The sequence below is a fragment of the Pelodiscus sinensis genome, chromosome 1 (assembly GCF_052426305.1).
Source record: "Pelodiscus sinensis isolate ZL-2025 chromosome 1, ASM5242630v1, whole genome shotgun sequence".
NCBI lineage: Eukaryota > Metazoa > Chordata > Testudines > Trionychidae > Pelodiscus > Pelodiscus sinensis.
The window spans coordinates 254,878,262-254,895,505 of record NC_143052.1 but is presented as its reverse complement, the minus strand read 5'-3'; the positions used below and the strand labels follow the sequence as shown (position 1 = coordinate 254,895,505).

The window sequence follows — 17,244 nt, the reverse complement described above, 5'->3', positions numbered from 1 at the left end:
TCCACTTCTTCCACCTGGGTAGGTGGCCTGTAGTAGACTCCTTGCATGCCATCACCTTTGTTTTGTATCCCTTTTAGCCTAACCCAGAGACTCTCAACACTTCCATCTCCTATGTCCATCTCCACCTCACTCCAAGTGTGTTCATTTTTAATGTATAAGGCAACACCTCCTCCCTTTTTTCCCTGTCTATCCTTCCTAAGCAAGCTGTACCCTTCTATACGAACATTCCAATCATGTGTATTATCCCACCAAGTTTCTGTGATGCCAACAATGTCATAATTGTACTTACTTATTAGCACTTCCAGTTCTTCCTGCTTATTACCCGTACTTCTCACATTTGTGTATATAGGCATCTAAGATCCTGATTTGACCTTGCTTCCCAGTTTTACCCTGATCCTCCTTTCTCTCTGCCATTTATTTCTTTTAAATTTAGTGAAAAGACAAGATGAAGACTATGATGAACAAGTTGAAGAGTCTTTACAAGATGAAGTAAGTAATTTCCCTTTTTGAGTTTGTTTAGAAAAAAAGTCAAATTCCAGAGCAGCAAGTATGTAGAGACTGACATTACATGGCAGTAACATGTTGCTGAATTGAAACAAACAGCAACAATTGAGATGTACCCCCCTGAATCCCGAGTTTTGCAGAAGTGCATCTTTGACATGTTTCTTCAGAAGTTTCTAGAAAACATTGTCTATTGGTGCTACACCATATTGTGGAACTTAAAGATATATACTGATGATGGAACAGGTTTAGAGTAGAGCTTTTCGTAATACCTGTTTCCTCTTTTGAAGGGCTTTCATATAGAATTGTAGAATACTAGAACTGGAAGGTGCCTCGGGAGGTCTCATGTCCTCATGGCAGGACCAAGTACCATCTACGTCTGTAGTGTCCAACACGCTAGCCCCTAGTCACGTGGCTATCTGGCCAGTTGTGTGGCTAGTTTGGAACTGGTTGGACACTACAGTTCTAGATCATCCCTGATAGACATCTGTCTAACCCAGGGTGGGCATTGATTTTTGATGGGGGAAGGAGACACTCCACGAATTTGGAAAGTGGTTGAGGGCCACACGCTTCCATGGTATTAATGGAGGAGGTGCGGAGTCTGGGATGGAGGTTGGGTGCAGAAGGGAGCTTTGGGTGAGAAGAAGTTTGGGTGAAGGAGGCAGTTGAGACCTGAAGCACTGGACTGGGGTAGAGGGAGTTGGATTGTGACCTAGGGCAGGGAATTGGGGGTACAGGAGGGGGTGCAGCAATTTGGGTTGTGAGCTAGGGCAGGAGTGAACTGTGATCTGGGGCAGGGGACTGGATGGCAGATCTGAGAGGGGATATGAGTACAGGAGGGAGGCAGAGGATTTTGGATATGTGGAGTAAAGGAGAAGAATGTTGGGGAAGGGAGGGACCAGGGTGCCAGAGGTAGGCTTTTCCAGGAGACTTACCAGCCAGCAGTAGTTCCTGAATCAACCTCCCTCCCTGCCCCCACACAGGTTGCAGCCATGTGCTCTGGAGCCCCTTGTGCTTCATGGCTACCTGCTGTTGAAACAGGCAGCTCCCATTGGACGACTAGTGGGATTGTGCTAGGAACAGGAGTAACACCTAAAGCTTGCCCCCTCCCCTCCAGACTCACGGTTTTTAAAGAAAAAACGCCTCACAGCTGCATTTCTGGGCAGCGTGCAGGTGGAGCGAGGCAGGTAGGGGAGCCTGTCTGGGGTCCCTGTAGTGTCTGCAGGCTGGATCTTGGCAGACCACATCCAGCCTGCAGGCCATATTTTGTCGGCCCATTTGGTCACCATTTTTTCATTTTTGTCCTTTTTGCGCCTGTGATGTGGTGCTGATGCAAGTAGCTACATGACTTAAGGTCAGGCAGGCTGCAAGCCATTTGCTTCCTTCAGTGCCATCATGTATAACGTGGTCATCAGTCCCTGAGTACAGACTGTTGAACCTGAAAGGACTTAGAGGGGAAGCCTCTGATGGAGGCAGCTCCTCAGATTTAGTCAATCATGCTTTATATCTAACACTCAGAACAGTTGACTAAGTCCTTAGACTTAGACCAGGGGTGGGCAATAATTGTTAATGGGGGGCAATGCCAAGATTTTGGCAAGTGCTGTCAAGGGCCACATTTCTACCAAGGAGATTTGAGGTCTGGGACCGAGGTTGGGTGCAGAACGGAGCTTGGGGTAGGAGACTGGGGTACAGGAGGGGGTGTGGAGTCAGAGGGAGTTTGGCTGAAAGTAAGGGGTTGTGATATGGGGCAGAGGCATGGGGTACAGAGCCCAGGAGGGAGTATTGGTGCAGAAGAGCATTCTTGCCTGGGAGGGCTCTAGGAAGGGGTGCAGGGTCTGGGAGGGAGTTGTGACCTGAGTGAAGGGGATAGAGGGTTTGGGTGATGCCTTGGGGAAGGGGATTGGGGTGCAGGATCAGGGCAGGCGTATGGGTTAGGGACATTAACTAGCGATCAATTTACTAGTCGAGTAGTCTGTGTTATACCTTTGAAATGCCACGTTGAGCCCAAGGCCAGCGGGAAGTCCTGCTGACTCCGGGCTCAAAGCAGAAGCACCTGCATGGAGCCTGGGGTCAGCAGGGGACTCGGAGTCCCACACTAGCCCCGGGCTCCATGCTGTGCTTCCTCTTTGAAAATGCACAAGAGCCCCCATTGGGGACTCCTGTACATTTCAAAGCTGTCATGCCACACAGAGCCCGGGGTCAGCTGGGGAGTCCCCAGCTAACCCCAGGCTCCAAGTGGCACTGCCTCTTTGAAGTACCTCCCTATTTCCCCTCTTGCTGCCTCTATTTGATGGCTAGCGAATGGCTGCTCTAGCGGCACTGGCTGAGGCGCTTTTAAATCCCCTGGTGCCAAGCCGGCAAACGTCCCAAGTGGCACCGCAGGCGTTCTCTGATCCGCCAGCACCGGGCTTCTCCTCGGCACTGCCATCACTGCCCCCATGTGTGGCTCCATCGAGACCGCAGCCAGGTTCAGCCCCGAGCTCATTGACAAGGCTTCACTGCCTTGTAAAGCTGCGGGGAAATCTATAGGGCATTATCCCTGTCGCCTACCTTCTTCCCGGGACCGTCTCCTTCTCCACCCAGATACTAACGGCACCGGGACTATAGCCTCTCGCCTTCTTACCAGCTACTTAAAAGACCCTCACGGGAGGACACAGTTTATATAGAATCAAGACGCTCTCTATCGCGTTCTCTCTCCCCCATGAGTTCACCAAGGCACAGATCACTGAGACGGTCACCATGTCGGGTCTACTACATCCGCAGTTCAAGATCTTCCAGATATTCTTCACCAGCGCCGTCAGACCACTACTATGGCCGCTACTACAGGGATGATTATGACCACCCCCACCCTGGCCATACTATCCTATCCTATAGAGGCTCTTCATGTACCCATCCGTTACCCAGTGCGCAACACTTACCTGACCATCCACAGCAATTGTTTTGTCCGCCTCCATCGGAAACTTAACCATCCATCAGGATCATTCGGAACCAGAAGAGGGCCAATTGTCCGATACAGAAGATCCTCAACCACACATTCCCCCAGCCAACTGTTCCTCCTCTTCTCATCTGTTCCAGATGACACCCCTCCCTTGGATGACCTGAAGCAGTTCCAGGATCCAGAGAGTTGCGAACACATAGGAGATACAATTAACAGACATACCAGTAAAGAAACATTGTCTTTTGAAGAATCTACGGCAACAACAGTGGGCAAAGATCGCCCTTCCTATTGATGAGGCCATCATGGAAGTGGCAGACAAAATATGGCAGACCCCTAAATTGGCTGCCCCAACTAGTAAGAGGGTTGATAGGAAGTATTTTGTACCCGCTAGAGGACTGGATTTCCTTTTCAACCACCCTCAACCCAATTCCCTTGTTGTTGATGCGGTACAACATAGAGCTAAAGTTCCCCAATATAAAAATGCATTCCAAGACAAGGATAATAAAAAACTTGATGTTTTTGGAAGAAAGGTTTACTCTTCGGCTACGTTATTATTACGAATCGCAAACTATATGGGCCACCTTTCTAACCACAATTTTGATAATTATTCGACGTTTACAGAGCTACTACAATATCTCCCTGATGCCAAGAAACCCTTGCTGAAGGCAATAGTCCAAGAGGGATATATAGCCTGTAATACTACTTTGCAGATGGCCATGGATGTGGCCAACACGGCTGCATGGGCTACAGCTACAGGGGTCGCAATGAGACGGTCTTTCTGCAGGAGCCCCACGGGAGCTTCAAAATAAAGTTGAAGACTACCCTTTAATAAGCAAAAGCTCTTCGCTAGTAACACCGACAAAGTTCTCCATTCTGGCAAAGACTCCCGTGCCACTTTACATACCTTGGCAATGTACACACCTCCCTATATGCATAAGCGCTACTACCCTTACCAACGAAGGTACGATTACACATTCAATAAGAATCAACTGCGTACCCAAGACAATCAGCGCTTCCGACAGTGTCCTCAGTGTAAGAGATCTCAGCCGAACCATTCGTCCAATCAATCTGCACCAAAGCAGCAAATTTGACTTTTCCATCGAGGATGCAAGCACGATTCCCACATTCAATGTACCACAAAATTCTTTACACCTGTTTCACCATCGCTTAAAACAGTACCATCTTCACAGGTCCAATATCACCACGGACAAGTGGGTACTGGAAGTGGTACAATCTGGTGTCTCCATCCCCTTTCTATACATTCCCCCTACCACCCTTCCTACCCCGTCCCTTTCAGGGACCCCTCTCACGAACATTTGCTGAAGCAAGAAGTTCAGCACCTTCTGAATATCGGTGCAATAGAGGGTAGCAAGTCAGTTTTGGGGGAAAGGATTTTATTCCTGGTACTTCCTTACCTCAAAGAAGACTGGAAGATGGAGACGCATTTTGGACCTACTCAGGTTAAACCGTTATCTCAGGAAACACTGTTTCAAGATGGTGACCCTAAATGCCATCATTCCGTCATTGAACAAGGGGGACTGGTTTGCAGTCCTCGACCTGTAAGACGCCTACTTCCACATAGCAATCCATGTGGCACGCAGGTGTTTTCTCAGTTTCCAGCTAGGCCAAGAATATTTTCAGTACAGAGTACTATCTTTCGGGTTGGCATGCGCACCCAGGGTTTTCACCAAAACCTTGGTGGTAGTAGCTGCCCACTTGCGCAGACTGGGAGGGACAATTTTCCCATACTTGGACAATTGCCTCATAAGAGACCTAACATATTCAGAGGCCAAACACATGGTGACAACAGCCTCTCAGGTCTTTCACTCTCTGGGTCTCCTCATAAACATGCAGAAATCCTCGCCAGAACCTACACAAGATCTGATTTTCGTAGGGGCGAGGCTTGACTTGAAAACAGCGTGCGCTTACTTACCTGCCGAACGTTTCGCTGCCATTTGAGATCTTGTTCACATGCTGACGCATGCCCCGATGATTCCCGTCAGTGTCATTACAACTACTGGGACACATGGCTGCCTCAACAACTATTGTTCAAAACGCAAGGTTACATTTTCGCTGCCTCCAACACTGACTGGCTATAGTATACACTCCAGTGAGGGACAGCATTCACAAGGTGGTTGTGATACCACCACATGTACAACAATCCCTGCAATGGTGGACCAAGCCGACCAATCTTACAGCGGGCATTCCCTTTCACCACCCACAACCGTCAAAGCAAATAACGGATGCGTCTCTTACTGGTTGGGGAGCGCATATGGATGACAAGACAGTTCAAGGTTGCTGGTCTATGCAGGAGATGCTCTTACACATCAACGTTCTCGAGTTAAGAGCAGTGCGTCACGCATGTCATTATTTTCAGTCCCATATAAGGAATACGACCATCAGAATCCTTACGGATAGTATTGCCACCATATACTACGTAAACAGACAGGGAGGGGCTCGATCACAATCCCTCTGTATAGAAGCGATGTGCTTGTGGAAATGGTGTATCTGCATCCATACCATCCTGACACCCACCTACGTGCCCGGCATCCAGAATACTATTGCAGACTCACTCAGCAGGCTGTTTTCCCCACGGCCACGAGTGGGAACTTCGCACGGACATTCTGCATTGTATTTGCAATGGGGGTTCCCCTTGATAGACCTGTTCGCTACTGCGGCCAACACCAAGTGCCCCAGTTGCTCCAGGGCAGGGATCGGATGCCATTCCTTAGGAGATGCTTTTCGCAATTGGGGAACGTCATTACTATATGCTATACATTACTATACTTTTTCCCCCAAGTGTCCTTAGTTCCCAGAATCCTGGAAAAGATCACTATGGAAAGGACTCGAGTATTCCTCATAGCCCCAGCTTGGCCACAGCAGCCTTGGTATTCAATACTCCACCAGATGTCCATCACCCTTCCTCTGCTTCCAAACCTTCTGACTCAAGACAGCGGCTCCCTTTGTCATCCAAAACCTTACACCTCACTGTGAGAATGCTCGCTGGTTCAACCCAGTCGAACGCTCATGCTCGGAGTCAAACAAGTATTAGTACATAGTACAAAAGGATTCTATTCGAAAGACCATCTCGCCAAGTGGACCAGGTTTGAAGCGTGGTGTCAGTGATGTCAGGAACTCTCACGTGGCAAGAATATCCCAGATACAATAAAGCTCCATTAGTCCGGCATCCAATGCTCCGGGACTCCTGATGGTCCAGCACCATCAGGAACCCGGAAGTGCTGGGGCAGCCGGACAGGCTTCCCCCATTCAGCTGCTGCTGAAACTGATGAGCAGTTGAATCGGGGAAGCCGGGAGCAGAGCAGCTGGGGTGCTGCCGGGTTGGTCCCGTAGCGCCGCCCCTCGGCGCTGCGGGACCAACCCGGCAGCACCCCAGCTGCTCTGCCCCAGAGGTCCCCGATTCAGCCGCTGCTGAAACAGATCAGCGGCTGATTCCGGGAAACCTGGGGCAGAGCTGCTCTGCCCCGGGCTTCCCAGAATCAGCCGCTGATCTGTTTCAGCAGCAGCTGAATCGGGGGCCTCTGGGGCAGAGCAGCTGGGGGCCAACCCGGCAGCACTCCAGCTGGTCTGCCCCAGGTGTCCCCAAGAGCAGCTGTGGTGCTGCCGGGTTGGTCCCACAGCCCCGAGGGGCAGCGCTACGGGACCAACCTGGCAGCACCCCAGCTGCTCTATTGCAGGCATCCCCGATTCAGTTGCTGCTGAAACTGACCAGCAGCGGCTGAATCAAGGACGCCTGGGGCAGAGCCGGACCATCGTAAGGGGGGGCTATGAAGGGTCTGGGATGGCATCCCCTCCCATCCCACTCCAGACCCTTCATAGCCTCCCCTTCTGATAGTCCGGCATATCTGATAATCCGGTACCCCCTGGGTCCTAAAGGTGCTGGATTATCGGAAGTTTACTGTGCTTGATTATATTTTGCACCTCCACGACATGGGCCTTGCAATAGCCTCGCTGTTAGTGCATTTAGCAGCAATTAGTGCTTTTCACCGGGGTCAGGACGGGTTTTCTGTATTTGCTCATCCCATCACAAAGAGATTCCTAAAAGGACTTACGAACTTCAACCCACCATGACGACCACCTTCCTGGAATCTGGACTTCATTCTGGATTCCGTGATAGGGCGTGTCTCCTCCCCCCTTGAACCGTTATCCACAATACCATTACAGCTTCTGACCACAAAATTGCTTTTTCTGCTTGCCATTACATTGAGCCGCAGAGTGAGAGAAATAGCTGCGTTCATGTCATCACCTCCTTACACGATTTTTACTAAGGAGTCGGTAACTTTGAGATCTCATCCAGCATTTGTTCCGAAAGTTTGTTTGGATTTCCACATCAACGAGCCAGTTGTTCTTCCCTGTTTCTATCCCAAACCTCATGCTTCAAGGGAAGACTCAGTGCTGCACACACTCAATGTGAGGAGGGCATTAGCTTTTTATATCGAAAGAACGTGACACTTTAGGAAATCGGACCGCCTAATAGTGTTGTTAGCGGATCGATCCAAGGGACAACCTATTACTTCCCAACGGATTGCAAGATTAATAGTGTTGTGTATTACAACCTGTTACTCCATACATAACACACCTCTTGTGTGTTCTCCAAAGGCCCATTCTACGAGAGCAGTAGACACGACTACAGCTTTTCTCAGAGGTGTTCCATTTAGAGACATTTGTCGAGCAGCAACATGGTCCTCTCATTCTACTTTTATGAGGTATTATGCTGTAGTAAACCAATTTGCTGCCAATTCCTCAGTGGCTACAGCACTTCTTTCCCATATTCAAAAACCTTAATTCCAGAAAGCTGAAGTGTTCGAGTACTGCTGTGAAGTCACCTGGAGTGGAGCACCCACGGGGCCACTCGAAGAAGAAGTTACTCACCCTGTGAAGTAATGATTATTCTTCGAGATGTGCCCCGTGGGTGCTCCATGACCCTCCCTTCCTCCCCGCTCTGGAATTTTTATTTTTCTCATTTCAAGAAGCAGCTGAGAGGAATTGAGCAAGCCGGACCGTGTGCAACACATCAAAGGCGTGAACGCCGCCTCTGGCAGCCACACATGTGCGGTCTGGCGGACCACAGCTCTGATTGCTCTCCAATTCGCAGAGCTGGGATGGGACCAGACACCTGGAGTGGAGCACCCACGGGGCCCATCTTGAAGAACAATCATTACTTCACAGGGTGAGTAACTTCTTCTTGTTCTTCAAGAGAAGTCCCTTGGGTACCCTGCAGCAGGCATAGGTGCATCGCAGTGCCTGAGTGGATTTTTAATAGCAGTGCATTGGGGGACTGCACTTGGGTGTTCTCCCCTCCCCCCAGGCACCATCATGCATGTGCGGCCACAGTCCCTTCAGTTCCTTTATACTGTCCCCCGCTTCAGACGGACCTCTGCAGTGCTCCTTGTTCCTCATCTATTCCAGAGATAGATTAGTTTATTGTAAGTGGGGTTTTTGTTGTTGTGTCCCCCCCCCCCCCCCCAGTAGTTTTGTGAACATACACACAAACACAAAAGCTGATGGGCTCACCCAGCTTCAAACGCTGTACAGACTGCAATGACGCAATGCAGGCCTCGGATGACCACGACAAATGCATTAAGTTCCTGCGGAACTCCCACTCCCAACGGGACTGTCCACACTGCACCAAATTAAAAGCACACGCATGGAGAGGGAGAGACAAACACCTCCGTTTAAAAATGATCCTTACAGATAAGGGCAAACGCCTTTCCTCAGATCCAGGCTCGAGGCAGACCACCAAGGACAAAGGGAATAAACCGCTTAAATCCCCAAAGAAATGGGCCACCTCACTTCTACAAAACCCACACTCGCCAAAATGGTGCTCAATTGAGGCAGTTGGCTAACCCTGACAAGCCACGCCTCCATGCCTACGAAAGACCAGGTTCCTCAGGTGCACCCCATGCTCACCATAAAGGTGCCACACAGGGTGCCCAACCAGAGGCTGCAAGCCTCATAAAGCTCGTCACGGAGCTGACTGGCACTGTGCAGAGTACAGCGGCACTGTAAGCAGTTATGGCACCGCAGCAGCTGACAAGGCAGTCGCATGGCACGGCCCCCCCTTCACTGCCCATAACGCCTCACGCTGTGTGTTCTGCTCCTGTGGTGCCGCAGGCACACTCATCTTTTATAGCAAGGGCACTTTCAGCACCTCGCATTCCTACTATTATCTGTAGGAAGCACAGAGACCTTGTGATCTCCAACTTTAAACTCCCCATTTTTTAGTAATGACAAACAACCTCATTCACCACTATCCTATTACACAGCATCACCTTCCCCCTTATCAACTGATGGGGATGATGACTTAGGGGTTTTCTCACCACAGCTATCCCCACGCACAGAGGCATTGGGGCAGTTGTTTAATTCTGATGAGCTCGACTTACCAGAGCAGCCGTGGTTCAATGGATGCCACCAATGCCCTCCACTCCCTCCTCCCCCATGGCAATTCTGGAACCTGTGGCCTCAACACAAGAAGAGATCATGCAAAACGAAGCACACTGCAAAAACGCATTCTCCCCTACCTAATCCCCTCAAACAGGGAGGGGATTAAATGAAATTGACGAACGCCATTCCCTGAATTCGGGTCCAGACACAAACTCGCTGTCTGTAATGGATGAGGCCATCATGTCATCGGTCTCAGCAGCCACCAAGGATTTCTCTCCTTTTCTGGACCTGTTTAAGAGAGTTGCAACCAATTTGAACATTCCCATGGACAAAGTGCAGGACACGCAACACGAACTCACAAATATCCTCCAAGCGACATCTTCTGCAAAAATTGCCTTGCCAATTAACTTGGCCATACTGGAACCTGCCATAACCCTGTGGCAAACACCTGCCTCAATTCCACCTACCTGTAAAAAGGCAGACCGCAAGGGCTCAGAATTTATTTTCACTCACCCACTACCAAACTCACTGGTAGTGGATGCGACTCAGCAGAGGAATGAGTAACAAAAATATTCCACACCATCCGACAAGGACAATAAGAGACTTGACTCACTTGGGAAGAAAGTGTATGCATTAGCTAGGCTACAAATGAGAGTAGCCAATTACGCCACACTTCTCAGCAAATATGATTTCAATAATTATGTAAAGTTTAATGCCTTCATTGATGATGTACAAGACAATAAGAAGGTGCAATTCAGAGCAATTGTCTCAGAGGGTCAGGTAATATGCACAGCCCTTCAGGCTGCCTTGGAAGCAGCTGATATGTCTACGAGAACAACAGCCATGGCAGTTGTCATGCAACAAGTCTCGTGGTTCCAGTAATCTGCCTTACCTCAAAATCCAGCCATCAGTGAAAGACCTGCCATTTGAGGGAGAGAAGCTCTTATAAAAAACCGAGGTCCTCTACTTGAAAGACTCCAGGGCAACCTTACCCTCTCTAGGGATCTAGACACCGGTAGCAAGAAGACAGTACAGATATCAACCATACCATAGGCCAAGATATCCACAACCTATGTATCACTATCAAAGGCAAGATCACCGCCATATCAACAATGCGGCTGTAGTAGACCACAGCCTTGACGACCCCAAACTAATACCTCCATCCACCCACCAAAACTATATAAGCAAATTTGAGCCATTTGTTGAGAGACCAAAAACCATACTACCTCCTCTAGAGCTCCCAAATACTAGCAAACACTTCACTTACCGCCTGCTGCCATTTCTTGACAAATGGCACACCATCTCATCTGACTAGTGGTTGATACAATTTCCTTTGGATACATCATCCCCTTCCTCGTACTGCAACAAGAGGTGGATCACCTGCTACAATTAGGAGCCATAGAACCAGTTCCGCTGGAGTTTGAGGACTGGCTTCTACTCTCACTGTGTCCTCACCCAGGAAAAAAAACTGCAGTTGGCTCCCAATTCTTGACTTGAGGGCACTAAACACATCTGTCAAATGACAAAAATGCAAAATGGTCACATTAGCCACCATAATCCCCACTCTGTAGCTCAGCGACTGGTTTTTGTCTCTTGACCTACAAAACGCATATTTTCACGTATCCATACGACCTGGTTATAGACATTTTCTCCATTTTTTACCCTAGATTTGCAACTCCTGTCAATATACAATCCTACCTTTTGGACTCTTCACAGCACCAAACCTGAGGTTTTCTCTACGGTGTTAGCAGTGGTCAACTGTCATCCGTAGGCCCTGTTCCGTATGAGGAATTTGAAGAATAGCAGGAGCCAACTAGAGAAACAGAAACCATGTTCCCACAAATCCTCTTCCTCGCCAAATGAGGTTTACGCCTCCCCATCTTATGATGATGATTTCAAGGCCTTTCAAGACTTGATAAAACAAATAGCAGAGAACTTACAAATTTTGTTTGTGGAAATATGGGAACATGTTCTATATATCTCGGCACAAAATCGCTTTGCCCATCAATGCTCCTCTATTGGTCTTAGCCCTTGAGTTGGCATGGTAGCTAGAATTTGCCACACATTCTGTGTACTGCTCCCAGGCTTGAGAATTCTTTTCTCCCATAGTTCCCTTAACTCGCTGCTTGTGAGACCATTAATGAACAAAATAGGCAATGTTGGTCCTGTTCAACACTACCTGACATGACAAGGAGCTGAAATGGCTGGATGTTCTGAATTGTAAAAGCCTCAGCCTATTTACGATTCATAATAGCCGGTTACCAAGCCCTGATGGCAAAATATGATTTTACAGGTTAGAGTATTCGTCTTTTATTGAACACCTGCCAGGGGCGAGGAACAATTTCTAGCCCTTACAATGGAAGGCCAGACAAAAGAGCATCTGTCCAGGTTTCATTTAGTGCCACCAATTCAAGTAGAAATTCTATGGCTAAAGCAATAGTCATGCACTGAGCTTCTTGACTACATCCTCTGACCCTTCTTCCAGGAGTTAAAAAAACCCAAAACCCCAACACTGAGGACCTTCCATTTGAGGGGTCCAACTTCAGTGATGCCACAGATGAATCTTTTCATTCAGTTAGACTATCAGATGGCACTATGAACTTTTGGTACGTCTGTGGTGGAGAGAAAGGTCTCCCACTATCAAGCCCAGACCTGCTGAACCTCCCACTAAAGCCCAGTTTCCCTAAGACCTGTCCACTACAGTGACTTCCCAGTTGGAGATTTCCTCAAAGCAACCGTTTTGATCCATTGGTCAGGGGTCACAAACGGTCTCTCACTTCAGAACTCTTACTGCATTAATTTACTGCATTAATCTTTCCATAGATCATCTTGCCATTTTTTTTTCCTGCCTTCCTTGGAATTCATTACGTAGGAGAAGAGGGGTCATGGAGATTTCAATCTAGTTAGCATCATCCTGCCTTCCCACCATCTTTGCATTCCTCATCACGGACACTTCTTACAGAGGTTTTCACCAAACTTTTAGAGAGTTCTTAGATAATCCCAAAGAAAAACCCACTAATGGAGACCAATTCTGGACCTCAGGACTTGGAAAAACTTTTGTCTGCTCTGAACCATTCAGAATGGTAACACTAGCTGCTGTAACTTCTTCCATAGAGTTGAGATTGTTTTGTGTCCTTTGGCATTGAAGAGGTTTATTTTCATATAGCCATGTACCCCTTCCCTTATGTTTCATGGCTGACAAGGGACCATGATTATATCAGAGTTTCACCACCCCAAGAGTCCTCATCAGCAGGGCTCGACAAATCCGCTTGTCCAGGGCGAGTAGATAGTACCAGCTGGCGAGTAGCCATAGGTGGCAAGTTATATGGGCTCATGGTGCCCATGCCCCACCAATATTCAGAGCTGGGCGCCCTGCTCCACCAATATTTGGAGCTGGGTCTCTTGCCCAGCCCTGCCTGGAGCGGGCCCTGGTCCGCGCCCCACCACCAGCCCCAGAGCATCCCCCCAGTCCCAAAGCATCCCTGCCAGAATGAAAGCTGCGCAGGCTCTCCCTTGCCTGCGTGTGCTGCCGGCTGCTGTTGCCTATGGCAACAAGAGACAGCTGAGCACTCAGGAGAAGGTGCACACATGCTTGCCAGCCCACCCCTTCCTTGGCACCAGAGGCCTAGCGAAGGGGGGGCAGTTGACCCTGGGCATCACTACGCTAGGGGAACCAGGCCAGGGTGGGAGGGGAGCGCACGCTGCGTAGGACCACTTCACGCTAGATCAGTAAGCCGGCAGCTGGGCCACATGCTGCTGCCCAGAACGCACTACAAGCAGAGGCAGTCGGCAGTAGCAGCCTCTTTTAAAAGTAAAATGAACTTACCCAACCTGTTCCTCGGCTCTATGGGAGGGAGATCTAGTTGGGGGGCTCTGGGCTGCTTGGCTCTGTGGGAGGGAGCTCATGCACGGTATGCTGATACGCCGTGCAACAGCTGGAAGGGTAGACGCCGTGGTGTGATGTCACGGCCCGGGACTTTAAAACCGCACAGCCCAGCGTTGCACTGCGCAGTCCGGCATGTGGTCTGGAGCCTGGCCGGGGCTGCGGCCGCCCTGCAAACTGGAAGGCAGAAGGTGGGTGGCAGAGGAAGGGGCTTGTGCTGAGAAGAGGGGGGCAGGGCAGGAGAAGAAATGGAAAGGGGCCAAGGGACAGCGTGGAGGAAAGACAAATGCCAGGGGGCCAAGTGGAGACAATGAGGAAGAGGGCAGGAGAGGAGGCATTAGTGGGAGGGGGACAGGGTGATTCTAGGAAAGAAGAGGGTAAGGGCGTTGGGAGCTAGAGGGGGGGAAGGGAGAAGTGCTGGGAGAAGGCTTGAAAGAAGGGATGGGTATGAGGAAAGTGGGGATGGAGCAAGGCATGTGTGAGGTTACGGGCACGGGCAATGGAGGCAGAAGGTGGTGAGGGGGTGGGCATCAGGGAAAGAGGACAAAGGGGGCAGTGAGGGAAGGGAGAGGCACCAGGAGGGTGCATGGGTAAGGGAAGGTGCAGGTGCAAGGGGATTCTGGGATGAAGCAGAAGGGCAGATACCTGCATGGGAGGGACCAGTGCCAAAAGAGAGAGGCAGGGCAGGTGTGTAGAGGGAGGTGTTAGGGGAGGGGTAGCTCACATGATCAGAGTGGGGCTACTAGCGGGAGTGGGCACAGGGAGGAGAGAAGGGCTGGTGGAGGGGGGCAGGTCTCAGGAAGGCTGAGGGCAGTGAGAAGGGTAGCAGAGGAGGGTGAAGGGTTGGGGGCAGCAGGCACCGGGGAGCTAATGGAGCAAGGGGAGGAGACATGGCAGCAGAAGGAAAAGGTAGAGGTTTATAAGATATTTATTAATAACTTGGGTGCCACAGTAGCACATCCAAACAAGCCACATGAACTCAGTACTGGTGCACTACACACAATGTATTCTGCTCATGGGAGGAAACTCTTACCCCAGTCTCTCCGCCCCCGAGTTAATGTCACACGTTGAGTTAATGCAATTGCAGGATAGTTGCATGAGGGGGGTTTGGTGGGGGCCAAACTAATTCCTATTGGTAGGAGGATCCTTGGGGGGAAAGGGGGTGTCACATTACACCTTTTACTTCTGGTCATGTGTCCATCTTGCCCCGAGAGTGTTACCTCCAAAGGCGTGGTTAACGAGTCGGGGCATGGTTAACCGGGGTCAGGGGTGTGGTTAATTGGAGTCAAGAGTACATTTTAAAAAATTCTTCGGGTGCACACCCAGGAGCGGTCCGTGACTATAGGTGGATGTGGCTGCTGCCTTTGGCACCGCCTTCAACGGGGCGCCCAGGGTGCCCGATGATATCAGTCCATTGATGGCCCTGCAGATAGGGGTGCCGATCGCGCGTTCTGCCTGGGGCGCCAGCTGCTGCAGCCCACCTCAAACCACTCCTGTGTGCACACTAATGAAATGTGCTGCGCACGCCTATGAAAATATTTTAACTTTCACTGAAGTTTTTGAGACCGCGTCAAAACGTCAATGACAAACAATGATAACTGTGGCCATGATAACTTACGTAAACAAACATGCCCCCCTGTTCATCCCATTTTCCGGTGGTGCGTGCCTGCGGGGGCGGTCTGGCGAGTCCCTTTTTTGTCTGGCGAGTAGGGTTTTGCATAATTTGTCGAGCCCTGATCATCAGCATATATTTGGCCCATAATAACGCCTGAAAAGCCATTCATTTCTCAAGGTACATACAACATCCAGCAAGACTATCCTTGTTCTGCTCCCTGCACCTCCACCTCAGCATAGAAAGGTCTCAAACCCACTAAATTAATAGACTTCATTGGAGCTCTCTGGACTCCTCCACCCTCGGGGCATACTTGATAAGACAGGTTTGCCCCAATGTCAGACTCATTTTGACAATATAGTAGAACCCACAAATGATAGTAAGGGCTTCCCTTCAATTCTTAGGCTGTTTGGTATCCTGTAAGCCCCACTGATCCAAACTTGATCCCCTCCACAGAAGTGCGGAAGAAGTTCTAGCACCTGGACTCCCCTTTGTGGCCCTGGGACTACAGGACTTCACTCCCTACTGTGGCCTGAGGGACAGAGGACTGTAGGGCAGAAACATGGGTTGGGGGGCTCACACCTGGATCTCTCATGGACACCTTTCTCATCCCCTGGAACATGATACTGCTCTATGCCAATATCATTAATTCCTCAATTAAATCACAAGATGTGTGGACAAATGCCCATACCATCCTCATTCTTCCAATATGGCCCCGACAGAGCTGGTTCCCTTCCCTCTTGCAATATGCACAATCCCTTCCATCATGGCCAGACTTCCTCCTGTCTCAGAATAATGGCTATATACTACATCCAAATCCGCAGACCCTTTTACCTCCAAGCCTGGCACTTCTGTGGTTCATGACAAAGTAACCTGTTCAGAAGGAATAAAATATATCTTGTGGATCGATAGCTGTTTAATTGGAAATACTTCTCCAGAAGTGGGAGGGATTCTCTCTCTAGTGTTAGTACAAACAACTCCTCCCTAGTGAAATGTCTTTCCCAGTTGTATTGGACTAGATCATTGAACTCAGCTCACTTAAAGGTCTGTTCATTTCACTGCTATTACAGCCTTTCATAAACAATTAGACAGATCTTCTGTCTTCACGAGCCCACTCAAATGGTTTCTGGAGGGCATCCAAAATGTCTACCCTCCAGTCTGATAACTCATCCCTGCATGGGGTCTAAATTGACCCACTCTTTAAACCCTCACCTGCTCACTACTACACATGTCAATGAAGGTTGCCTTCCTGGTAGCTGTAACATCAGCCAGATGAGTTAGTGGGGTTGGTGCTCTCATGTCTGAACCCCCATACACTATTTTTACTAATGACAAAATCACAATGTGATCCACCCAGCCTTCTTAACAAAAGTGGCCACTGCCTTTCATATTTATCAACCCATAAATTTTCCAGCATTCTATCCTGAACCACACAAGGGCCACCATGAAGCCACCTTACACACTTTGGACATCTAATGAGCTGTCGTTTTCTACACAGAATGAAACCATTCCGCAAATCACAACAGCTATTCATTCTCAAAGGGTGCAGTGATCTCCATGCAACGTCTCTCTGATTGGACCGCCACATGCATACACGTGCTACACAATATGGGACAAAATACTCCCTGATAATATAAAGATTTACTCCACCCAAGTAATGGTGGCCTCAGTGACTTTTTTATGCAATGTCTCTTTAGTAGTCCTCTGCAGAGCTGGCACCTGGACCTTAAAGCACTTTTCTGCAAAACATGATGCAATCCTCTGGTTCCATTCTGGACACAGCAGTCTGCCAAGCTGTGTTCTCCTCAGTTTTCCATACATGACTCTGAATCCCAACTTCCTCCTGTGACACTACTTGGTAGTCACTGGACTGAAGCCCCCATAGGGATGACACCGCTCTAAGAAGTT

The 17,244-nt window shown here is 49.4% G+C and overlaps 1 protein-coding gene across 2 annotated transcripts in view; it reads left to right on the top strand.

The window, feature by feature from the left end:
* The window catches only part of IPO5 (importin 5), a 126,801-nt gene that overhangs the window by 72,429 nt on the left and 37,128 nt on the right, over positions 1–17,244 (top strand). For both annotated transcript variants that reach the window (XM_075918783.2, XM_006119706.5), the window contains exon 21: positions 434–489. In XM_075918783.2, the coding sequence (XP_075774898.2) occupies positions 434–489 (56 nt within the window). The remainder of the gene's footprint in view (positions 1–433; positions 490–17,244) is intronic.